This window comes from Schistocerca piceifrons, chromosome 2, assembly GCF_021461385.2.
Source record: "Schistocerca piceifrons isolate TAMUIC-IGC-003096 chromosome 2, iqSchPice1.1, whole genome shotgun sequence".
Taxonomy (NCBI): domain Eukaryota; kingdom Metazoa; phylum Arthropoda; class Insecta; order Orthoptera; family Acrididae; genus Schistocerca; species Schistocerca piceifrons.
Window position 1 is genome coordinate 402277694 of NC_060139.1, and position 27613 is coordinate 402305306.

General features: G+C 43.3%; 1 protein-coding gene across 7 annotated transcripts in view; it reads left to right on the plus strand.

The window, feature by feature from the left end:
- Positions 1-27613, plus strand: part of LOC124777828 (transmembrane protein 94) — a 495418-nt gene that overhangs the window by 114933 nt on the left and 352872 nt on the right. For all 7 annotated transcript variants that reach the window (XM_047253357.1, XM_047253355.1, XM_047253356.1 and 4 more), the window contains 2 exons: positions 5946-6110; positions 19996-20099. In XM_047253357.1, coding sequence (XP_047109313.1) covers positions 5946-6110; positions 19996-20099 — 269 coding nt within the window. The remainder of the gene's footprint in view (positions 1-5945; positions 6111-19995; positions 20100-27613) is intronic.

The following is a 27613-nucleotide window of genomic DNA, read 5'->3' on the forward strand; positions in this document are numbered from 1 at the left end:
CCTACAATCAAGAGAGCTGTCAAAACTACACACCTTACTGGACAGCAGTGACAAGGCGAGCAAGCGTACACTGCCTCTACATACACTTACCCCCCCAGGGCAGGTAACTGGGGCGTTAGCGGCCATCAGGCAAGATAAATTACCGCTGGTTGAACATAACAAGTTGAAAGCAGTAAATAGTGATAAGAAGTCAAGGAAAGCTAATCAGATCCTCCTTCCCCAAGCACTCCACTCACTGCTCTTCGCCTCAGCGACACTACGAGCAGCAACACGAACCCAAGTCACTGGAGAATGGCTAGATATCACAATGGTGGAGGTTTCTCTATGTGGATTGAAATGCACTCATCTTAGAGCTTGCTGGATGCGGCTTACGACGAGGTCGTCCACCCTCATGACCACAGCCCTCCATATGGCAATCCATGTGTGCCGCCAGCAGTCCCTGCACATTCTGGCACTGCGCGGACCTAGGTCCTCCCGAGTCCCCAACCGAACTGGCACACTCACACGACCCGGAAAAACGACGATGTCGCCCCAAAGATAGGGCAACAGTTACTACATACCGATAACCGCCGCTGCTGCCACTAACGGACAGGACATGTTTGCGAAACCGAGTGGCACCAGTCAACACGAGGAGAAGACAAACAACTGCAACCATGTGAACTAAACGAATCGTCTGGCCTCCAAGAGAGGGTGGAAACCGACAAATAGCACCAACGCAAGCTGCAGCATGGCTCATACATATAACGTATTCACCAATGCTGAGCAGGGTAAGGTAGACCCTGGGTGAAATTTAAGCACAGTTAGATAAAGACTTAATTGAAAAGCTTACATTTGAAATACATTTGTACTAACTAGGATGATATTCCATAATGAAGTCAGTGGCCACTCATAATCATACATTATCATTCTCTCGTACCCTCCATATTATTCATATTATTTCTTGCCCACACAAGCATATTGCCTTTTTATTGTTGTGTTGGCCCCTTCTTCCTTCCCAGCCTATGCGTTTTATCATTCTGCTATGGACTTAGGTCAATTTTTTCCCACATTTGATCCAAGTGAATTTATTTCAGCCTAGCTTTCACGTGTAACCTGTCAGGTAGCAACATCTGTTTATTAGGTCCTCTCACTCATGAAATTTAAGAATATGACAATTTAGAATCAACACATATGGAAATCAGCATCACAGAGATATGGATGCTATAGGCCAAAACTAGAACAAAAAATGAGAATGTAAAATATCCAGACATAGGGAATCAAATTATTGTGAACATAAAAAGAAAAATACAAAATTGAAAAATGAGTAAGAGGGAACATGATGGTAAAAACTATGATAATGAATACTGAAAGGAGGTAGACAGTCAACAAGAGAAATTAGGATTGGCTGTTGGTTATGACACAAAAATGTACTGTTAAGTGACTACCCTCCCTCCCCCTCTTCTCCCTTTTTCTCTTGCAAATGTTTCACTTATTGACAGGTTTGACTTTTTGAACTGAAGTGTCACTATCCCGTGCTTGCGGTTTTTGTATTTTATTCAATAGAATTTGAAATGGTGATAGTTAATATTTTCTTGAGTCTCCTATAAACACAGTATTTATCATGTGAACAAAAATCACCTCAGTATGTACACATATTTTATTTATAAAAATATCAGGTAATTTTTACATTGCCAAGAAACAAATAACAAATGTTTCTTAATATTATTCAAATTTAAGTAACAAGTAGAGAACTGAAATGTAAGAAAACCACATAAAAAGGAGCAATATCACCACAGTTTGCAGTAAATCTTTCCATTGGTGGGGTTGTGGTGGATAGTAGTAGTAGACTGCGTAGAACACTTTTGCTGTTGAGGCAGTCACCATACACCACTAATGTGCCCAAAAAATTTCACCTGTGATTGCTTGTGTAAATGATGATAATTGAATAACAATGTATTACAATCGCAGTTTTCGCAGTTAGTTTTTTTTTTTTTTTTTTTTTTTTTTTTTTTTTTTTTTTTTTTTTCCACAAAACTTTTGAATTTTCCAATGTAGCCTTTTTCTTACATGTATCTGGTGTATGAGTGATGATATGAGTTGGCCCCCTTAATTCCTTCTAAATTATGGATGAAACTACTTTACCATTGAGGTGTAAGCAAAAAAGAGTCTTCCCTAATGCGAAATGAGGTCATGTGGCTTCTTCATACTCATTAGTGGAGAATACTTATCACAAATGATATTGCAGTGTTTGTGTTGTTAGCAAGAAAGTTGCAATTTTATGAAATACCTTAAGTGTATTCACACTCAGATTTTCCATCTTATACGAGCAGTCACCTTAACTGCTTTGGATATCCGTGTATAACCCATGACCAGACTCAAACTCACATATGTCACCATTCCTGCATCACAACGTGTGCTCTCACACACATTATGTAGTTCTTGTACAGGGGAGTACATTTTAATTGAACGTTGCTACCTGGTATCAGTGGATAAATACGCAGTGCCTGTGTTGTGAAGAAGAACAATGCAATGTTTCTTCGCCTGTAGTTGCCACAGTGCCTGTTCCTTTGGACGTGTGTGCGTGTCTGATGGAATATTTCATTGTTCTCTTAAACATCACAGACACTCCAATATCATATTTATTTGCTAACACCAGGCAGCGACTTTCAATTAAAATGCCCTTTGTGTACAGGAATTACATAATGTGTGTACGAGTACAGGTTGTGTTCAGGAATGATGACATGGGTCTTGCCATGGGTCTTGCACAGACAGCCAAAGTGGATAAGGCAACTGCTTGTGTAAAGTGGGAAATGCATATTTGAGTCCCGGTCTGGCACAAATTTTCGTTGTTGCCATTTCCTCATACAGCTGATGGTTGTTTCTATTTGCAACTGCAAATACATTTCATGTTTTTATCATGTAGCTATCATGGCCTTTTTTTTAGTACTGAACCTATTTCTTTTAATAGCTCTATTCAGGTGTCATGTCTCACATCAAGGTATTTGAACTGCAAATCACAAGGATGCTGATTACTTAATGTTATAGCTAGGGTGATAATTTTACCTGTTGTGAACATGACATTTTAATATATGATGAGAAATTAGTGTGTCACTGTGACATTAAATGTTAACTTCTGTAAAGTCATAATACTTTCAAGGCATGAATAAGGATTCATAGATTAATCCAGGACTTTGCAGTGGTTTAGAACTGTTTGGCAACATTGCCATACTGATTTAGGCTGGGCAGCAGGAAATGAAGCATTATAAGTCACATAATTTGTTTTATTTTAAAATAGTAGGACAAATGAGGAAGTTTTTCTGCTGCAGAATTGTGTTTTTCATCATTAGTTTTTCTGTAGATGTAGAAAATCTTGAGTACATTCATACCAATTTTTTTTATTTATTTATTTATTTATTTACTGTCCTACACTCGTACTCTCTGCTGGAAGTATCACTTTGCCACGAAGAAAAATGATCCTAATCCTACTCCTGATGATCCGACTCCTCAAGACACCATCCAAATTGAACCCTGCCTGGAACAGTTCCGTCCTCCGTCACAGCGGGACCCACCTCCTCTTCCTCAAAATCACCCTCTCCAAACCTTCCAGGAATTTCTGACTTCCAGCCTTGCATCTCAATCCTTCTTAAAAAACCTTAATCCTACACCCAACATCACCACTGCTGAAGCCCAGGCTATCCGTGATCTGAAGGCTGACCGATCCATCGTCATTCTTCCGGCGGACAAGGGTTCCACGACCGTGGTACTTAATCGTCGGGAGTATGTGGCTGAGGGACTGCGTCAGCTTTCAGACAACACCACATACAAAGTTTGCCAAGGTAACCCCATTCCCGATGTCCAGGCGGAGCTTCAAGGAATCCTCAGAACCTTAGGCCCCCTGCAAAACCTTTCACCTGACTCCATCAACCTCCTGACCCCACCGACACCCCGCACCCCTACCTTCTACCTTCTTCCTAAAATCCACAAACCCAATCATCCCGGCCGCCCCATTGTAGCTGGTTACCAAGCCCCCACAGAACGTATCTCTGCCTACGTAGATCAACACCTTCAACCCATTACATGCAGTCTCCCATCCTTCATCAAGGACACCAACCACTTCCTTGAACGCCTGGAATCCTTACCCAATCTGTTACCCCCGGAAACCATCCTTGTAACCATTGATGCCACGTCCTTATACACAAATATTCCGCATGTCCAGGGCCTCGCTGCGATGGAGCATTTCCTTTCACGCCGATCACCTGCCACCCTACCTAAAACCTCTTTCCTCATCACCTTAGCCAGCTTCATCCTGACCCACAACTTCTTCACTTTTGAAGGCCAGACATACCAACAATTAAAGGGAACAGCCATGGGTACCAGGATGGCCCCCTCGTACGCCAACCTATTCATGGGTCGCTTAGAGGAAGCCTTCTTGGTTACCCAAGTCTGCCAACCCAAAGTTTGGTACAGATTTATTGATGACATCTTCATGATCTGGACTCACAGTGAAGAAGAACTCCAGAATTTCCTCTCCAACCTCAACTCCTTTGGTTCCATCAGTTTCACCTGGTCCTACTCCAAATCCCATGCCACTTTCCTTGACGTTGACCTCCACCTGTCCAATGGCCAACTTCACACGTCCGTCCACATCAAACCCACCAACAAGCAACAGTACCTCCATTATGACAGCTGCCACCCATTCCACATCAAACGGTCCCTTCCCTACAGCCTAGGTCTTCGTGGCAAACGAATCTGCTCCAGTCCGGAATCCCTGAATCATTACACCAACAACCTGAAAACAGCTTTCGCATCCCGCAACTACCCTCCCGACCTGGTACAGAAGCAAATAACCAGAGCCACTTCCTCGTCCCCTCAAACCCAGAATCCCCCACAGAAGAACCACAAAAGTGCCCCACTTGTGACAGGATACTTTCCGGGACTGGACCAGACTCTGAATGTGGCTCTCCAGCAGGGATACGACTTCCTCAAATCCTGCCCTGAAATGAGATCCATCCTTCATGAAATCCTCCCCACTCCGCCAAGAGTGTCATTCCGCCGTCCACCTAACCTTCGTAACCTGTTAGTTCATCCCTATGAAATCCCCAAACCACCTTCCCTACCCTCTGGCTCCTATCCTTGTAACCGCCCCCGATGCAAAACCTGTCCCATGCACCCTCCCACCACCACCTACTCCAGTCCTGTAACCCGGAAGGTGTACACGATCAAAGGCAGAGCCACGTGTGAAAGCACCCACGTGATTTACCAACTGACCTGCCTACACTGTGACGCATTCTATGTGGGAATGACCAGCAACAAACTGTCCATTCGCATGAATGGACACAGGCAGACAGTGTTTGTTGGTAATGAGGATCACCCTGTGGCTAAACATGCCTTGGTGCACGGCCAGCACATCTTGGCACAGTGTTACACCGTCCGGGTTATCTGGATACTTCCCACCAACACCAACCTATCCGAACTCCGGAGATGGGAACTTGCCCTTCAGTACATCCTCTCTTCTCGTCATCCGCCAGGCCTCAATCTCCGCTAATTTCAAGTTGCCGCCACTCATACCTCACCTGTCTTTCAACAACTTCTTTGCCTCTACACTTCTGCCTCGACTGACATCTCTGCCCAAACTCTTTGTCTTTAAATATGTCTGCTTGTGTCTGTATGTGTGGATGGATATGTGCGTGTGTGCGAGTGTATACCTGTCCTTTTTTCCCCCTAAGGTAAGTCTTTCCGCTCCCGGGATTGGAATGACTCCTTACCCTCTCCTTTAAAACCCACTTCCTTTCGTCTTCCCCTCTCCTTCCCTCTTTCCTGATGAGGCAACAATTTGTTGCGAAAGCTTGAATTTTGTGTGTATGTTTGTGTTTGTTTGTGTGTCTATCGACCTGCCAGCGTTTTTGTTCGGTAAGTCACCTCATCTTTGTTTTTATATATAATATTTATTTATTTATTTATTTTAGGTTCCTGTGGACCCATTTGAAGACACTGACCTCACAGAACCCAAACATGGTGCTGTAGATGTGAGCTGGAAAAGCGTGAAAGAGTATTTCCTGAAAGTGCTGTGGGGTAGTGGAGAAATACCATCTCGATCAGCAAATTTGTTGCATGTTTTGGGATCTGTGACAGTAAGTTAATTTTATCAATTTGTGATAATTTGACCAACTTCATATCTTGCATTTGACATCACTTTACCTTTTTATAAATCTGCACAAGAGTTAAGTAAGGCCATTGGCTAAAAGCAATAAGGATCTGTTCTATTAAAATTTTTGTATTTAATACAAATTTTGAAAATAAATGCCTTCAAAATAAAACCCATTGGGCATAATGCACCTATCAAAACATCTGACTCCCAGTTGGAAAATATTTCAAAACTTGTCCAAAACTGTGGTTGTACAGTGCTTGCAGTGTTAGTCCGTGAAAACTATTCACTTTAACATATATTTTAATTTCTTGAACTTTTGAAAAAGCAGCTTTCCATTAGCTCATTTGTTTCCTGCTTTCTGAGTTGTATGTATAACACCATGGTTCATTGTAATAAGGGATTATCAACATACCAGGTAAATTGATGAGTGTTATTTTAGTTACAGGTACACCCTTTAATAGTTGAGGCTCTAGTCATGAGAGTTTTGTTTTAGTTCAGGACATTCACTCTATTTGTTTATTTGCAACTCTTCAGAAAAGTTCATTATTTTGGTTTGTGACACAATCTTGAATGGATGGCTCTGAGTTCATCAGAGCATTAAGTCTTATGTTTAATCATAACTATATGAGTGGTTGGCACCCTGTTCATCTTTGAGTGTTTAGTGATGAGGAATTGTGTATGAAGAACTAAAATAAATGTGGAAATTCATCATGACAATGATGCATGATGTTACGAGCTTCACTAATCACAATTTTGTACAAACTCATTTTACTTTCAAATCATCATTTGAAGTTCCTTTGTATGACTACAGGAAATCATAATAATTACTAAACATTTTTTGTGTACTATGATTATTACATGGCCTCATATTGGATCCTTTCGACATCTTTGTCTGTTTCATGTACATGTTATATAGTCATAAATTATTTATCCATCTCCCAAGTGAATTAAAGGTGATAACAGACTTGAAGAATAAATTTGAACACAAATAGAAATAATTTTGCATGACAACTTATTCATTTTTGAAACTAGTTACATTTCGTGACTACGAGATATTGAAAATGTGACTGATTGGATAATAAGTCTGGTCATACTGACTGGAGATAGCAGTAATGTGTGCGTGAGGTGTGCCTGCTTGTGTGAATGTGTATGTGTTTTTCTTTTTATTCTGAGGAAGGCTTTGGTCAAAAGCTCAGTGTGTAACAGTCTTTTCATTGTGCCTATCTGCAAATCAGTTTATCATAATTACAATGAGTAGCAATCTATCCTTTTCAGAAGTGTTGATATTTCAACCTGGATTTTTCATTGTTTGATTAATATGAGCAAGTCTCAGCCATCATTGACCACTTTAATTAGAGAAAGTTTGATAATACTTTGCATGTTTCAATGCTCATCATCACGAATTCTCCAAAGTGTTTACAACTGATTTCCTTGATGACAAATATGTTTTGATGATATTTACAGAATGAACAGAGAAAATTTATTCCCCAAGGGGCAACAAATGGAAACATGCAGGAAGACATAAATTGCTAGCTTTTTAAATCAAGGCCTCCTGTTTCTGACAGGGAAAGAGAAAAATTGAGACTAATAATGGTTAAAACTGCACAGAAGTCTCTGTTGAAGGGAGACATAGCCAAAAGAATGAGAGTGGAAAATGTATTTTTGCTAATGGATGCAATTTGAAAACCTGATAATGTGGAAGTAGAAGAGAAGATAGTGATCAAGACAGACGTAGTTGGAACTGTGACTACCAAGCCACCAAATAGGCTTGATAGAGAAGCAGAAAAGAAATTAACAAGTTTTATTTGTTTCACACCTAATGAAGCTCCAAATTGTCCTTGCCTTGATCTTAGAATTTTCACATTTTTCGTGCATAGTTTTTGTCTTTTTGATGATTATCGTGTTACAGTGTGTATACTGCAAGAGAGTAATGAGTGGCAGTCACTCTTCCATGTGAACTAATTTGGATACATAGTTAACCAATGAGGAACAACAGTGTGTGTGTGTGCAGGGGGGGACTCTGAATGGTAAGACACAGAGTTACCGAGGTCCAGAATTGGTTTGATCCCCACAGTAACATCCGAAAGACGTATAGGAAGTCATAGTACAACTACAACTAAAACTTTATTTCTAAATCTGTTTTATCATGGGAATCAAACCAAATTTTATTTTTAAATCTTTAATGAACTAGCTGTGTGTGCCTCTTATTTAAATATTTATATGAAAATGTTGGGCAAGTGTCAGCATCAGCAATAAAATATCACCATCAGTCAGGTTTGTGTAAGAAAGAAAGAGGGAGATTCATAGAATTGTAAATGCTGATTTTTGCACTATTCAGGGAGAATTTACTGGATGAAAAATGGGAAGAAGTCTACAAAGGTCACACAGTATATGATAAATTTTGTTCTCTTGTTAAAATGGTCTTACATCAATATGAATCAAGTTTTCCTTTAGAATGGCACCAGAGCAAAAATTAAATCCTTTTGTAAAAGTATTCTCTCAATATTATGAATCCAGTTTTTCTTTAGAATGGTTCTGGAGCAATTTTGTCAGAAGCTGACACAAAGAATGGCTAATGTCAGTGTGTTTGTGTTAGGAAGAGAGGGCTTTATTTTTTGGGGAGGACTAGCTTCAATCAAGCCTTATGTTCTCCCAAGCACTACTGCAAAATTCTTAACTGTGTCATCAAAAAGACAAAAACTATGCACGAAAAATGTGAAAATTCAAAGATCAAGGCAAGGACAATTTGGAGCTTTATTAGGTGTGAAACAAATAAACTCTTTAGGACAAATGATTTTCATATCCCTGATGTCATAAGCAGTGACACCGATAATATTAAATTTAATTCATTTGCCACTAAGTTTATTGAATTCCTTCTTGCATTGGCTGAAAACACAGGATCAAAAAATGATACAACAAAGGCACATCCATCAGATTTAATTAGAAAGGCATTGCATACTCCACCACCAAACATCAGTTTTGCCATATCGTGTGTTGGAAAAATCCCAAAAATCATTAGGTAGTGTTTCTGGCTGCAATGGTACTTAAACCAAATTTAAAATCTTGTGTCGACTTGACTGCGCCACCCTTGTGCTATCTTTGTAACTAGTCAATAAATCATTATGCATTTCTTGAGACTAAATAACAGACTAGTACTGCTATTTATAAAAGTGTAATAAGCAACAGACTTCTAATTTGGAGTCACCTCCCACTCTCCTCGCATTCTCAAATTTTTTGAGACAGTAGCATATGGCAGTTCTAATTTTCTGAGAATAATCTTCTAACCATAGCTTAGCTTGCCTCCTTTAAAGGATTCTGTATTGAGAACACAATATATAATCTCATAAATTTAGTTCTGGTAGAACCAAACAAAAATTACTCTGTTGGCATTTTCTGTGCTCTTACTGAAGTCTTTGATTATGTATTGTAACCAGTTGTAACCGCGACCGTATTGGTCTCGGGGTGGCCGAGAAAGCGCAGCGGGACCAAACGGAGAGTGGCCTGCGAACAAACAAACGAATAGAAAGGATGGACACGAAACAATGACGGATGATGGAGAGAGACCTTACGACGACAACACGCAAGAAGAAACAGAGTGACAGAGACAACCAAACTAATCCAAGACGTTCACTAGTAATGAAAACAAAGAATAGTAAACATGCTGTCTGTTGTCGAGGCGATGTGTCGAGACTCGCGCAACGATTAGACTCGCTGGCTGAGCGAGAGGCAGGCACTTAAATACTCTATCGGGGGCGCCGCTATTGGCCGCTGGAACCACATGTTCCACAGCGACACCTTCACACTAAATGCGGGCCAAGATGCGTGTGCTGCCACAGCTTACGGCATGATAGTGCAGAGACCTCTATGGGTCTTCAACGTCCATGATGTCTGGCGGGGATTCAAATTCTGTGGCACACGGTACCAGATTACGTACATCAAAAAAATTTTCTAGGGAAATTAACATGGTGCAGCATTAATGGCCTGAAGGATGGAGTCCTATCATAACAACAGAAATAGAGGGTCACATTAGAAAATGATATGATGGAAATATTAAGTATAACAACACACATTGTTTGCCACTTGGCCCACTTTTATTCTTGGCCTATATAAATGATTTACTGAGGACAAAAACTGTAAGTTTGCTGATATCATAAATATATTAATAAAGAGACCAAACCTACCCTTAGCAGACACAGCTAGAATATAATGGAATAGGCTCACATCTTGTTCACAGCCAACAACTTAACTCATAATTTACAAAAACTCACATTATGAAATCCCAAGCCAGTAGAAATGACTTTTAGGTACTAGAAGTGGAGATCAAACCACATACACTGCATGATATTTCATTTTTCATCTAGGAACTACTGTGGTGGCACTGGCATATGCATAAATTAACTTAAGAGCACAGTCTGTCTCTTTTGCTCATAGAAATCTCTCTCATTGTGTTGACGTACAAACAGGGCTTCTAGCATACTTTGCAAACTTACTTTTAATAGTGTCCTGTTGCACCATCTGCAGGGGCAATATAGATAAGGCCAAAAAAGTATTTATCCCACCGAAGCATACAATAGGACTATTGTGTAATGTCGATAACATAACACCTTGCAGAAGCCCCTTTTGCGATCAAGGTACATTTATGTGCCAATACTTATATTTCGTAACGATATTTATAGTGAATAAGAAGAATGACTACAGGATGAACTGTGCATTTCGCTACCACATATGAAAAGTAAAAATAATTTCCACATAGACTATGGATCTGTATATTACAATTCATCAGAATTTTTGAACTCAGTCTTGCTAATTCCATGTATCTGTAATTTTTTAATTGGACAATCTTAACATTATCAGTATGTAGGCAGTTGGTAGCTGTCTTTGTAAAAATAAGTACTTTATTTGAAGTATTTAATAAAAACATCAGCTGAGTGATACATGAGGTGGAGCAGTGGAGCAATGACTTTTTCCCCCTTCAAAATATGTGAACCAATGCAGAAATAATTCCTATAATTACACTGAACAACAAATTTGAAGTGAAGGTGTGTAAATTGCATGATTTTGAGTTAGGTATGTTTATTTCAGTAGAAAAACTAAATATACATTCATGTTCCAAGATTCAGCATAACAAATTTTAAGTGAATAATTACTTGAATTATGTTATGTGTTATGCATTGATAAATTTCAGTGCCATTCTGGAAGTACAAAAATACTTTGTACCAGAACTATGTAAAGCACAAAAGAAAATGTATAAATTAACTGGTCACAAATGTATATAAAGGATTACGATTGTTAAATGTCCATATGTACAGTATATACAATTACATATTTTGTTCAGAGATAAATTCAGAAGATGACCGTTTTCGCTTGGCTTGATGTTTATACACACACTCGGGAACATCCCGTATGACAGTCCAGCAGTGATCTGCTAAAATAATAGGGCTTCACTTTCTGGCATACCTCTTTTCAAATGTGGCAGTATTTTGATGAAATCACTCCCCATGTTCATCACTTACTGCACCACAATCTTTGGGGAAGAAGTCAGGGTGACTATGTAAGAAGTGCATTTTTATCAACATGTTGCAACCAAATTTTTCATACGATGACAACATGTTGTCTACAATCTCCTTGTAATTTATTGCTCATTTGTTCCCTGAGAACTGCAAACATACTGTCTTAAAACATTCCCATGCATGCTTATCACCACCTTGTATGATTGCATCAAAAGTATGGTTTCCAAAAAGCTCTAGAATCTTTGGGCCTACAAAGATGCCCTCCTTTACTTTGGCATCACTTAAGTAAGGGAATTTCTGCCTTAAGTACTTAAACGCATCACTATCTTTGTTAATTCCCTTAACAAAGTTTTTCATGAGACCCAACTTGATGTGCAAGGGCGGGAGCAGAATCTTTTTAGGGTCTACTAGAGCTTCACTCTTAATGTTCTTTATACCTGCTTGAAGAGATTTTCTGGTGGGCCATTCATGTTTGCTGCAATGAGATGTATGAACTTGGCTATCCCATTCACAGAGAAAGCAGCAATATTTAGTATACCCTAACTTCATACCTAATAGCAGTGCAACCACTTTCAAGTCACTACAAATGTGCCATTGCGAGTAATTATACTTGAGGGCTTGTAGTAAAATGTTTACATTTTGGTGTGACTCTTTCATATGCACACTATGCCCAACTGGACTAGAAGGAAGCTCGTTACCAATATCAAAAAGCACTGCTTTCAAGATCAACTTTGTAGTGTTGGCAGAAGAGCCAACACTGTGTTTCTAGAGGAGGCCGAAATGCACGCGTTTAATTACACACTGACTGGCGTGAGGTCTGGAACAGGACAATATCTTGAGAATTGCAAATAAAGTACGTAGATGATGTAATACTTAACTTTAATCCACAATTGTAGAACATCTCTCTTGATGATACATGCTTCACATAATAAATAACAATTGAATACGGCGCCTTGCTAGGTAGTAGCAAATGACGTAGCTGAAGGCTATGCTAACTATCGTCTCGGCAAATGAGAGCGTATCGGTCAGTGTAGCTTCGCTAGCAAAGTCGGCTGTACAACTGGGACGAGTGCTAGTAAGTCTCTCGAGACCTGCCGTGTGGTGGCGCTCGGTCTGCGATCACCGACAGTGGCGACACGCGGGTCCGACGTGTACTACCGGACCGCGGCCGATTTAAAGGCTACCACCTAGCAAGTGTGGTGTCTGGCGGTGACACCACATTCCTCCCTCGCAAATCGGCGAACGGTTGTGTTATGAGGCTTCCGCCCGCCGTGGGGAGGACCCCATGTTGACGTATGCGACGAGGCTGTGCCACCCACACCCGGCCATTCAGTCCGAGGGGAGCTAGGAAACGCCTGAAAACCTAGCCCAGGGTGCACGCCAACATGCGGTGTATGCGCCCGTAAAGAGACAGGAGGGGCCGAAGGGTCAACCTCCATCAGAACGGGGCACCCGACGGGCAAGACACATCTGGTCCAGAGCGGGCAAGAGTTCCATGTCGGAGGACAGCTGGTCACAGGAAGCAATCGGCGGCGCGTGACCCAGGAAGGTGCCCGGCGGCTGCAGCGAAGCGTTCACTGCGGGCGGCGCTGGTGGGAGAACAGGCGACGGCGGCGACGGCGGCGCGTCGCCATGGGGCAAAATGGAAGGCAGTGTCAGTAACACCTGGGGATGAGGCGAGCCAGTAGATGGGTCCCCAGGGCTCTGACCGGACGGCACCGTCGCTGAAAGCAGACGGGGAGCGGCAGAACCCGTGCGACGACAGAGGCGCAGCTGATTGAGATGCCAACGCACCTCACCAGAGGCCCCCAAAACCAGATACATAGCGCGGCCGAGGCAGCGAAGAATGCGCCCTGAGAGGCAACGCCGTGAACCACGATAGTTGCGATAATATACAACATCGCCTGGAGCAAAAGCAGGTGGCTGCCGCTGCACAGGAACCTGATGCGGCGGATGCAGCAAAGACATCAAGATTCGATGAGGACGACCGTGGAGCAACTCAGCCGGTGAGCGACCATCTCGGGGCTGAGAGCGATACGAAGACAAAAAGAGCAACAATGCGTCCTCCCGAGAATGCGACTCTTTCAACTTCAACATCTGTGACTTGAAAGTCCGGACCAAACGTTCAGCGGCACCATTTGACTGAGGCGAAAACGGCGCGGATGTCAGATGTTGACTATCATTGGCCTTGCAGAATGACAAATTCTGCCGGCATGAATTGTGGACCATTGTCGGAAACAATAGTCTGTGGAAGACCTTCAAGCAAAAGATAGCAGATAACGCTTGGATGGTGGCAGATGACATCGTGGCAGACATCCGGACAACAAAAGGAAAATTACTGAAAGAATCGACCACAACCAACCATCGAGCATTCCAGAATGGACCAGCAAAATCGATGTGTAAGCGTTGCCAAGGGGAAGTGGCTTTCGGCCATGCAAAGAATTTCCGCGGTGGTGCGGATTGTAGTTCGGCACACGCCATGCAAGAAGAGCACATATTCGTAATCGCAGCATCGATTCTGAACCAAGTACAGTGCTGACGAGCAAGTTGTTTCGTTCGCACTATACCCCAATGTCCTTGGTGGAGAAGCCGTAAGACAGAGGACTGTAACGAACGTGGGACCACGACCCGGGACTGATCATTATCAGAACGCAACAGCAAATCACCACGTCGTACAAAAAGTCTCTCCTTGTGAGCAAAAAATCGGCGAACCAACGGATCCTCGATCCGTGACTTTGACAAGGGCCATTGTGTAGCAACAAAACGCAAAACGGTAGCAAGGACAGGGTCAGCAGCTGTGGCTGTAGCTGCACGACGAAAATCAGTCGGAAACGATTCGACCACGTCATTGGTTTCCGCATCAATGAACATGCAAGCAAGTTCGGAAAAATCGAATACTCTATTCTCAGCAACAGGCAAACGGGACAATGCATCGGCGTTTCCGTGCTTAGCAGTGGACCGATACAAGATATCGTAGCGGTACTGTGAGAGGAAAAGAGACCAGCGAATGAATTTCTGCGCTGTACGTGGAGGTACAGGCTTGTTCGGATGAAAAAGCGATGTCAAAGGTTTGTGGTCCGTGATGATGGTAAAGTGACGACCATACAAGGAATCATGAAACTTAGTAACACCAAATACGAGAGCCAAAGCTTCTTTCTCAATCTGTGACTAATTTCTTTGCGCAGACAAGAGCAATTTTGATGCAAAGGCAATAGGGCGATCATGTGATCCATCTTTGTGCGCAAGCACAGCACCGATCCCGAAATCCGATGCATCTACCATCATCAAAAGGGGTTTCTGGGGATCGAATGGCATAAGGCAAGTATTTGAAAGCAACGCCGATTTCAACTGGCGAAAGGCGCGTTCGCATTCCGTCGTCCAGACGAACGGAACACCTTTACGGCGTAAGCGATGAAGCGGAGCTGAAATGGAAGAGGCATGGGGAACGTAGCGAAGATAATAATTAATTTTTCCCAACACACTCTGTAGCTGCTTCAAATTCTGCGGCGAAGGCAAGTCTTGTATGGCACGGAGGTGCTCGGGACTGGGATGTATGCCTTGCGCATTGATTACATGTCCCAAATAGGGTAAGTCATGAGCAAAAAACACACATTTGTCCTTCCGCAAGCGAGGACCATTTTGTCGCAAGACCTGAAATAATGTTCTGAGATTGGCTAAATGTTCTTCTGCCGTCTTTCCGGAGATCACTATATCGTCCAGATAGTTTGCTGCAGTAGGGACCGAGGCACAAACAGTTTGCAGATATTGCTGAAACAATGCAGGGCGGATGCACACCCGAATGGCAGTCTTTTGAATCGGTACAAACCAAGATGCGTGTTAACCACCAAGACGCGCTGGGATTCGTCGTCCACTGGTATTTGCAAGTACGCATCTGCGAGGTCCAATTTCGAAAAATATTTACCCGGGCACAGTTTGTCAAAAAGATCTTCCGGGCGGGGTAAAGGATAAGTTGCAATCACTAATTGTGGATTCACTGTTGCCTTGAAGTCCACACAAAGTCTCAGTTTTCCGGAAGGTTTCGGGAAAATTACTAAGGGTGATGCCCAGAGAGAAGCCTGCACACATTCAATCACACCTTGTGATTCCAATTCGTGTAATGTTCTTGCGACCTCATCACGCAATGCGTGGGGAATATTGCGCGCTCTGAAAAATTTCGGTTGTGCGTTTACTTTCAGTTCCAAATGTGCTTTATAGTTCTTAGCGCAACCAAGGCCCGGTGCAAAAATGTCTGCAAATTCTTCACATAGACTAGAAACACTGGCTGAAGGCACAGTCTGGTTCACTGATAGGACCTGATTTACTATAGACAAGTTAAACAACTGAAATAAATCTAAACCAAACAAGTTTACTGCAGAAGAAGAACGAAGGACATAAAAAGACACAAGTTTTGTTTGTCCCTTGTATGTTGCAAGAAGGCTGCACTGTCCTAACACAGGGATATTCTGACCGGAATAACTATTTGACTTAACATTTGCGGCACGCAAGGGAGGTGTGCCCAGTTGTTTGTACGTGTCTTTATTGAGCAGTGAAACTGCAGCTCCAGTATCGAGCTGGAATGGGATCACGTTGCCATGAATGTCCAAATCTACAAAAAGTTTATTGTCCTGCTGACGACAAGAGCGACTGTCTCGTGCAATTTGAACTGACACTAGAACAGAAGCACTCGCAACTTGACGGGATTCCCGTCGACGGCGATGCACACTATTTGTGGGACGAACACAGTCACTGATAGAGAAAGTGGCACTGGGCAGAGTGGAATTAACTACATGAATGTCCATGGGCGAAGGTTCACGAGCCTGAGTATTCTTGGTTCGATTCCGGCGCGAAGCAAAGGGCCTGGAATCGTTGTGAGTGTCCGATCGGAGCTTTTACTGGCAAACACTCTGAACATGTCCTTTTTTATTACAGAAAAAGCAAATAGCATGGCGTGACGGGCAATTCTCACGTGAATGTCTAGTAGCACACCGCGGGCATGATTTCACTGCATTTGCTTGCTGCCGCGGGACACGTGGTTGAGATCTTGGCGGCAGCTGCGCGGACGAGCACGAGGGCTGTTTACTGTTCCGTGCAGCGCGCCCGGCGGGCCGGTTAACGTGACACACGGCTGTCGAAGTTTCAAATGATTCCTGAGCAAAGTCAAGTGTGTCTTGCCTATCCAATATGTCCAACACTTGTTGAAGGGAGGGATTGACTAGTTTCAAAATTTGCTCCCATATACGAACATCAGAAACGTTCTGTGCAATTGCATCACGCACCATAGTGTCTGAATAAGGCAGTCCACATTCACACTCAAAAGCACAATCCCTAGTAAGGCCTTGCAAAGTTGCAACCCACTCCCGATTAGTTTGACCGGCCGTACGTTTTGTACGAAAGACACATTTTGCAACTACATTGACTGATTCCTTGAAATATGCATCTAATGCAGACAAAATTTCGTCGTAGGACAGAGTTGCTACGTCGCGTCGGGGAAACAATTTCACTATCACACGGTACGTCTGGACGCTTACAAATGAAATAAGTGAGGCTGCCGCTCATTACCTTGAATTCTGTAGGCGGCGAGATGGAATCCAAATTGGCGTGACCACTCCGTCCAGCTTTCTAGTGCCGCATCAAACGGACGAAAAGGTGGTGCAACTGCATGTTGTGGCTGCGGTAGCGGTGGAACGGCGGCTGCCGCATCGTTTTGCATTGCACGTTGACCCTGGACGAGCTGTCCAAGGGCATCCAATAAGGCCTGCGTCTGCTGATTCTGCAAGTGATAAAATTCGGACAGTACATCTGGAGATTGTGGCGAAGCCATGACACAAGGAAATTAAGCAAGTAGAAAAAAGAAGACCCTTTTGAGACTTGTCGCCAATTTGTAGTGTTGGCAGAAGAGCCAACACTGTGTTTCTAGAGGAGGCCGAAATGCACGCGTTTAATTACACGCTGACTGGCGTGAGGTCTGGAACAGGACAATATCTTGAGAATTGCAAATAAAGTACGTAGATGATGTAATACTTAACTTTAATCCACAATTGTAGAACATATCTCTTGATGATACATGCTTCACATAATAAATATCAATTGAATACAGCACCTTGCTAGGTCGTAGCAAATGACATAGCTGAAGGCTATTCTAACTATCGTCTCAGCAAATGAGAGCGTATCGGTCAGTGTAGCGTCACTAGCAAAGTCGGCTGTACAACTGGGACGAGTGCTAGTAAGTCTCTCGAGACCTGCCGTGTGGTGGCGCTCGGTTTGCGATCACCGACAGTTGTGACACGCGGGTCTGACGTGTACTACCGAACCGCGGCCGATTTAAAGGCTACCACCTAGCAAGTGTGGTGTCTGGCGGTGACACCACAAACTTTGACGAATCAATAGAGGGTCTCCACTCATCAGGGTTGTAATTAATTCTGAGAGCCTTCATTAGACCATTTATGTCTACACATGCCACAAGACTATCTTGCATGTTAAAAAATGGAGTTAACTGTTGCCCTCTTCTGTGGCAGAATGAAACATTTACATTGCTTTCCAGAAAACTGCACTGCTGCAGTCTTGATGCTAATATCTCAGCCTTAGCTTCTGAGAGCACCAAATCTCTAATGAGATCACTTAACTCATTTTGAGACAATTTTTGTGCATCATCAGTTGATGATATATTTGGAAGAAACTCCGGATCTTGTGATGCACATGGTTCACGCCAGATCATGGACACTGCAAAGGGCATTGAATGTCCTTTCCCATGCATCCAGTTCCTGAGGTTGCTGGCACAAGTGTTGCAGATCACAGGTGGAGCCCAGGGTTTATCCTGATCACATGTTTTGCACCCAAAATAACAACTGTAAGCTTTTTCAGTCAATGGAGTTATTTGCTGTTTTTTTTTCCTAAGCAAATGTCACTTCTTCACACACATAGCAAAATGTGTCAGCACTGTTAACACAAACTCGTGGCATTTTTGTTCACTTCAGTATCAGTCAACTTGAACAACTGGTAGCTAATCTGGAAACAAATGTGCAAAAATTATTATAAGGGGCATTCAAAAAGAAATGAGCCGGAGGCATAATTTCAGAAACCATTACCTGTATATTAGAAGTACTTGTCCCACTGTGACTTAAGGCGGTGAATGGCTGTCCCATAAAATTCCCAGGGCTATGATGTTCCACACTTACAGCTGGATGTCGTCGTCCGAGGTGAATCGTTTGTCCCCTCAGAGCCTTTCTAAGGGGACCAAAAATCGCATAATCACAAGGCGAGAGGTCCGGACTGTATGGAGGCTGGCCGTTAACCTCCCATATGAGTTTGCAGGAGTGCCGCAACTGTATTGGCCATATGAGGCTTTGCATTGTCGTGGAGCAGAATGACCCCACGGGTGAGATTGCCTGGTCATTTTGATTTGACCACTTGGCGAAGGGTGGTCAAGGTTTGCAAGTAACGCTGGGCTTTCATTGTTATCCCTGTGATTATGCCATTTTTGGTCCTCTTAGAAAGGCTCTGAGTGGCAAATGATTCAGCTCGGATGACGATGTCCAGCTGTACATGCGGAACTGGTTAACATTGCAGACCCGGGAATTTTGTGAGGCAGCCATTCACCACCTTGTGGCACAGTGGGACAAGTGTCTCAACAGCCAGGGTTAGTACTTCTAACATACAGGTATTGGTTTCTGTAATTATGCCTCCGGCTCATTTCTTTTTGAATGCCCCTTACACATGCATTAATAAAGTCACTGAAGTTGAAGAGGAGAGAGACAAAAAGATCACTAAAATTGGTATCAAAAAGTTTACATCCAAAATATTGCACACAATTAATACCAGGGACAATAATATAATCCATTGTTACTAGTTATTGTGACTGACAAACCATTATAATATTTGATTTTAAATTTAACACAAAAATCCGTATATAATTAACTCACCGTAATAAAACAGTGTAAAATGAAAACTAGAGCTAATTTTGAATTGTCTTTGTGATATTCATAATCAGCACATTAGAATTGATAGGAATCGGCTATTTCCATTCAATTTACATTTTCATGGCTGCACAGCGTTATCAGTGTTAGTAAATTGGCACTAGTCATAAATTGTTATTAATATACTTTACCTAGGTAGTCAGCAGTTACTGTGTCTGCCTGTTAATGTGTAACTTGACTAATTCCACATCACTGAAGGCCCTACTGCACAGTAGGATTTACAGAACAAGATGTGTGAATGAATGAGCATCTCGAATGGAAGTTGCTAGAAAGTAATTCTAATTATACTTTTTGCTTTTGACACCTCTTTATACTGTGTACTGAAGGCTTTTTGATTATTTTTACTCTCAGCAAGTGCAAAAAGTAGTTCAGTTTTTGATTGCAGGCATTGTGCTGTGTTGACAAGAAGGGGATATTGTCATGGCCCAATCCTACAGCAGAGAAGGTATTTTTTCTTCGAAATACTTCCCGTCCTACAAAATCTTTGAGGTTAGTTTTTTTTAAAGTTGGTTTTCGCTCTCTTTCTTGTGCTACTATTTTCTTTATATTATATTAATGTTAGCTGTGATTGCACTTCCCTATTTGCAGTGCCTTTCTGAATTGCTCTAAAGAGCTAGAGATAGTTTGCAGTGAATATGCTGAATTTTTCACCACAGTATTTGTTTGGCAATAACATACGACGAGAGATAGATTGAGTCTATGCCATGTGAATGTTCACCATGAAATATACTTTGGTGTTATTTATCTGCATTATTAATAGTTATGTATATTGTGAAACATACATTTCCATAAGATAAAATAATAAAAAAGGAGCAGATTTTACATAACTGAGTGAGTTGTTGCAGTGGAAAGACCTGGGATGTACAGTTAGGAGACCTTGGACTTGCATTGGAAATCACTTAAATCAAATGCCAGAATGGTCCTTCTGGAAAGGAGTCCAAGCTTCTCCCCTGCCTAATGAGATCATTGCTGATGTGACACTAAATTCTAATCTTCCTTCTTTCTTTGCATGTCAGGTATGTTAAAAGTGAGATCAATAGATACAAAAATGCATGCCAACATGGCAACGCCTGACTCAGACTCTTGACTGCAGACTCTTGACTGCACAGCCCCAGCCACTGGGATGAAGACTGCAACTGACGCTGCATCTCCAGCCACCGTGCTGATAGCCCTTGCAGTGGGGCTGGCCTATGCAGGTATCACAAGCATTTTGTCCCAACACCAAAACCTGTGGAGAACTCTGCTCTTGGCACCCAAATGCCAATGACCGCTGGGATTAGGCGTGCCCATTGGCTCCACTGTATCTCAGCGCAAGTTTGTTCACGATACCTGTTGTGCCATGCCATTCCTCATAGACATTGGTTCCAAGTAGTTTATCATCCCACAGCTGCTCATATGGAATGCTTACACCACCTCAACCATTTTCCTGATGGCAGCAAATACTTCCACCATCGCTACATATGGCATTCGTCATCGTAGCCTCAAATTCGGCCTGCAAGAGGACCCGCCCTGGATCTTCACTGTCTCTGACGTCACTGACTCCATTATCAGAGCAAACTTCATTGGACACTACCACCTGCTTCCTGATGTTGGCCAGCACATCATTGATGGCGACATGGGAGATCAACAAAGTGCACCACTCATTTCGCTGTTCTCTTCAATGTGAAACAGATGGCGTGTTCTGGTCCATATGCTGACCTCCTGGCACAATTCCCTGATCTCACACACCCATCCTGCATGCCTTGGTGCCTTGTGAGGTCTGCCTTTCAACTGTTCACTACATCGATATGAGCACATGACCACCTGTCTTCTGCCGACCATGCCCCCTGGCACTTCATAAACTGAAGATCGCCAAGGCCAAGTTTGATGAGCTCATCACTGCTGGTGTACTGCATCCTACGAAGAGCCTGTATGTGTCTGCCCTTCATCTCGCCAAGGACGAAGAGTATCCTGGCATCCATACGAGGATTACCGGAAAAAACACCTGCACTATCCCTGACCCGTACCCAGTGCTGCTCCTATGTAGCTTCAGTGACAGACTGGCTGGGGCTACAATCTTCAGCATGATCGACTGTGCCAAGCTATGGAGGACACAAATGGAGGACAGCTTCTTGGCTGCCAAGTGCGACTTAGCAGGTGCCACCCTGCTCGCCCATCCCCACCTCAGCGTTCCCCTTGCCGTCATGGCCAGTGCCAGCCAGACAGCCATTGGCACTGTCCTGCAGCAGCACCTGGGCAACACTGGCAGTTGCTCACTTTCTTTTCCAGCAAGCTCTCTCCCCCTCAACAGTGCTGGAGTGCATACGACAGAGAGCTCCTCATCATATACAAGGCTGCCAAATACTTTTGGCTGTCAGTCGAGGCCCGTCACTTTTCATGGTTGTCACTGACCACAAACTGATAACGGTTGCCCTTATCAAAGACATAGATCAGTGCTCCCCATGTCAATTCCGGCAGCTGTTGTTCATCTTAAAATTTGCAACCAATATACATCACATTGCTTGAACTGACAATGTTGTTAGCGACTGTCTTAGCTGCACCTGTGCCATTTTTTTGTCACTCGACTTCACGGCAGTTAACTCCATCCAGGAGAATGACCCAAAACGTAACTGACTCTCTCAGAATATTACCTCGGGCGTCCACCTTCAATGCACGCTGGCTCCTGGCTCCGACAGCAGTATCTGGTGTGACGTATCCACCAGCTCACCGTGCCACTTCGTATCTGCTGCCATCTGCATGGGCACTTTCAACGGATTACACAGCCTGGTGCACTCTGGCATGTGTTGTCCACTGCTCTAGTGATGGAGTGTTATGTGTGGCCAGATATTAAGAAGGACTGCAGGACCTGGTCCCGCACCTGCCTTGCCTGTCAGCTCGCCAGTGTCAGCTGTCACGTATAAGCCCCCTTCACAGCTTTCCCAGATATCTGGCATCGTTCATGTGGACTTAATCGGCCTCCTACCTTCATCTGACAGTTGCTGCTACCTTCTTACAGGACAGGTTCATCCGCTGCCCTGAGGCATTGCCAACACCCAAAATTACTGCCACCGCAATAGCAGCCGCCTTTGTCTCTATGTGGATTGCCCATTTCGGCAGCCCAAGCCAACACAGATGCTCAGGATGCTCATGTCCGTGCTTCTCCACCCTTCTCGCAGCTTACGACTGACCCAGCAGTTCCCCTCCACCACCAACTGCTGGGTATGCCCCCAACACCGCTTCATAGCCTCTAACACTTGCAGACCAGCGTTGTTTCATGCGCACCCATCCTAACACTGGAGGCTCTGTGATGCTCACTGTACCTGATGCATGTGCTTTCAGTTGTAAAATGTGACCACCTTGTCAGCACCACCTTGCAAAGCTGCTGCACCCTGACCTCCACAGTTCCTTGCTGGCAACTGTGCCCTGTGTCTGCCCACATCTGTGTGCGCAGCACTGAACATGGGCTGACACCATGCTAACACAGCACCCCAACCCACATGCCACTGCACGCTGTCATGCAGCAGACTGACTGTAGTGACAGCTAGCCGCCCCTCCCTCCACATGCCCGACCCCTTGACATGCAGTGCCTGCCCCTCCTGCAGAGCTGACAGCCGCAACGTCAATGCCACTGCCCCTAGCCTCACCAGTGGCACAACACAACCCTTCACCAGTATCAGCCTTTGCTGCCGCCACCACATTCAACACCACAGCTCCTCTCTCGTGGAAGGGAGGGGGTGAGGGGGACTGTGTAGTGGCCTTTTGCCAAGTGTGTGGTGGTCTTTTGCTGCACAGTTGTCTTAGTAGTCCCCTATGCTCCCAACTCACTACAGCCATCTGCTAAGACAGTGAGTTTCACCCCTCACGCAGTACTTCCGTTCACAGCTGTCGATCTAGCTGTGCGACAGGACACTTCGCTGCTACGGTCACTGCCTACCGGTATGGAACAGTAGCTGCCCCTACTGAGGCTTCCATCAACTGAGCTTCACCAGTCTGTCCATGTAACACCAACTTTGGTTGCTGCCCCAAGCTTTCATCATGGGTAACTGGCCACTTGGCGACACATCTGATGCTGGTGCTTTCGTGACACTGCAAGACTCCCATCCATGCTGTCTTTACACCTGGCACACGTGTCTTAATGTATGTATCATAAGTGTTCATACCATGCAGTGAACACTGGGATGAGGCAACGATTTCTCTTAATCCGCTGTTCTACTGCACCTTGCCCAACTAGTGCATTCACGTCTCAACTGGGTGACTGATTTACATTTTAAATATGGAGCTGTTTGTGTTGCTCCAGCCTGACCAATATGTGTGTGTAGCTTTGTGTGTCACATAGTCGAATAAAGTAGGGTTATTCCTACAGTAATGATGAGGTGACAAAATAAAATGTACTATTGTAGTACAGGAAGGAGAGCATGTCCGTGAATATGCCATATTTAATGTTTTCCCACTCCGAAATTTCTGTTTTCCCTGTTGTATCATTATTAATGTATGTGTCTGTTTTATTGTTAAGACACGGTTCTATTCACGCAAAAGAACACCTTTTACGCTATACTTTTTAAGTTTCCCTTGTATACTTTTATGCTCTACACAATCAAAGGTATTGGCAGGATTGCAGAAAATGACAGCACGACAACTTTCTTTGTGAAGTCTCACAGCTTTGTCAGGCAAAAAACTACATTCTTTCCCACGACTATTTTTCCTTTTTGGGGGAAGATATTCAAGCAGATCTGTGGCACGGCCATGGACACCTGCATGGCACCCTCCTAAGTCTTGGCTCTGAGCACTATGGGACTTAACTGCTGTGGTCATCAGTCCCCTCCTAAGTCAACTTGCTTTTTGGTCATTTAGAGGAAACTTTCCTAGCAGCCCATGAACCCTATTCTATGATCTGGTTCATGTTTATTAATGATATCTTGGTGATCTTAATGCGCGGCCACAACATTTTCATTCCTGCGTGACCTTGATGTCATCTCTCCCATCCACTTCATCTAGACCACCTCAGCCCAGCATGCCATGTTTGTGGAAATTGACCTTCCATCAGCCATAACCCTTCGTTGGTGAAGCACCAATAGATTATCAAGTTTAGCTTTTCTACTTGTGTTCACAGTTTAAAGCTTAAATTCATTGCATATTTTTGTATTTGAGAAGTATAATACTGTGTTTAGGTACAGTAATGGATTCAGTCATGAAGTTTGTAGTGCAGTAGGCATTTGTTTGTTTGTTTTGGATGGCAAGTAGCTATTGATCACAGCCAATCAACCATCACCCTTAATTGGTGAAGCACCAGGAGGCCAGCAAGTCACATATTTAGCTTTTCTTTGTGTTAACATTTTGATTGTTAAATTATTTGCGAGTTTTTGTGTAGTTGCTATGTTTAATTCTTAAATTCATTGCTTATTCTTGTATTTGAGAGGTATAGTGTCACGTTTTAGTAATGGTAGTGTGTACTTTCATGCAATCTGTAGTGCGGTAGTCATTTGTTTTCTATTACCATAACTGTTGGCCACAGCTCATTAAGCTGCCAGCCTCCTTTGGTGAAAAAGCAGGAGACAAGCTAGTCACATATTTACCTTTTTCTGTTTTTCTCATAGTTAAATTCTCAAGTTGGTGGTAGTACCACGGATAGGGTGTATGCATGCTGTGTGCGGATGCAGGAGGAGCTTGCCATAATTCACGGACAGCTGAAGATGCATACGGCCTTGGTCAGCCATTTGCTGGCTGCTGCCTCAGGGTGTTGTGGCACCAGAGGAACTGGTGCGTCGCATGAGACAACTCGGGTGTCACTTGTTTCACCCCTGGGTTCTGCTGCCAAGACACCTTCCAGCATACCCAACATTGGGGATCGACACTTACTGCAGGGTGAGTGGAGGGCTGTTACACGGACATGTTGCTTGAGTCAGAGTGTCAATGTAGAGGCTGGTCATCTGGCCTCGCCCGTTCACCCTGTGATTGGACAGATGGCCTTCCCTTCAGCAGGGTCTGGGCAAGCACATGGGGGGAGTCACTAATTATTAGGATTAGGAGCTCCATCGTTAGGTACGTTATGGAGCTCCTAAAGCAATTAGTATCCGGGACCAGAAAGAATTCCAGTGTGCACTTAACATGTCTGTGGGTAAGCCTCATCCAAGATGTGGAGGGGTCCCTGCCTATGGCTATCTGGGGTGCAGGGTGCAGTAGTCTGCAAGTTTTTGCTCATGTCGGTACTAGTGATGCCTGTCACTTGGGTTCTGAGGGCACTTTCATTTCCTACGGGCAGCTGTCAGAAGTGGTGAAGGCTGCTGGCTTCACTCGTGGGTTGTAAGTAGAGCTCACAATTTGCAGCTTTGTACACAGAGTTGATCGGGGCCCTTTGGTTTGGAACCAAGTGAAGGGTCTCAACCAGAGAATCCGTTGATTCTTTGCTGATTGTGGCTGTAGATTTGTCAACCCGCATTATGGGGTGGAGAGGGGTAGGACTCCTCTTGATAAGTCAGCAGTGCACTATAGAGAGGAAGCAGCTACTTAAATAGCGGATTACTTGTGAAGAGTGCATGGGGATTTTTTTAGGCTAGGTGGTAGTTTCAGGTCCTCTGACAAACACACACTAGTCAATATGCAGAGAGCAACATCAGATCCATACAATGTAGAGACACTTTGATTGTAAAAATCTTAACAGTAAGTTGTAAAAGTATTTATATCTGATTTCCTGAACTTCTTGCCCTCCAAGAAAGTTGTCATGCTGAAATTATTCTCGGAAGCGAGAGCTGGCTGAAACCCGAAGTAGAAAGCTCTGAAATATTTAGCGTGGCATGGAACGTACATCAAAAAGACAGATTAGATACCATGATAGGGGAAAGGGAGTGTTCATTGCTGTCTAAAAAATATTGTGTCCATCGAAGCTGAAATTGAGTCTGACTGTGAAGTTAAGTGGACAGAAGTAGCAGGCCTTGGTGAACTCAAGTTACTTGTCAGATGTTTTTACTGGCTACCAGATTTAGCCACAACAGTTATAGAATCATTCAAGGAGGGTCAATCTTTAGTAATGTGGAAACACTCATATCATGCAGTATTAGTTGGAGACGACTTTAATCTGCTGAGTGTAGACTGACATGCCAATGGATTCACTGCAGATGGTACAGGCAGTCTTCTGAAATACTTTTGAACACATTTTCTGAAAACTGCCTTGAACAACTAGTTAGACAATCCACACACAAAGGAATTATTTTAAAACTGGCAGCTACAAAGAAGTCTGACCTTATTGGCAGTGTCAGGATAGAGACCAGGATTAGTGATCATGATGTCATTATAGTGACAATGGTTACTAAAGTTAATAAATGCATGTGTTTATGCTAGAAAAAGTAGTTAAGCAGTTGCTAGCATCCCACTTGGACAATCAATGAACATCATTTAGTTCTGATACGACAGATGTAGAGGAATTACAGAGAAAGTTTAAACTGAATGTAAATCATGCTCTGGGGATGTATGTGACATGTAAGGATGGAAAGGACCCTCTGTGGTGTAATAACCAGTTTGGAAAATGCTGAGCAAACAGAGATCATTGCACTATCAGTTAAAAGAATGTGTACATTTTGACAGACAAAAGATAGTAGAAATTGTTGCATCCATAAGAAGATCAATCCACAAAGCATCTGATGACTTCCACCAACATACTTTGACAAAAGATTTTGTAGAAAAATTGAGATAGTTCTCGTCATATGTAAAATCACTAAGTGGACTGAAGACTTCTGTCCAGTCACTCATTGACAAGTCTACGGCGGCAATAGAAGACAGTAAAAGGGAAGCTGGAGTTTTAAATTTCAGATTTAAGAAATCATTCATGCGGGGGGGATCATACAAACATAATGTTGTCTGACTGTTGTACAGCCTCCAGCATGGAGAACATGGAGTTAGGCATATGTGGCGTAGAGGAGATACTGAAAAAGTTGAAAACAAATAAGTCACCAGGTCCACATAGAATCCCAATTCAGTTTTACACATAGTATTCTGCAACATTAGCCCCTTACTTAGCTTGCGTTTGTCGT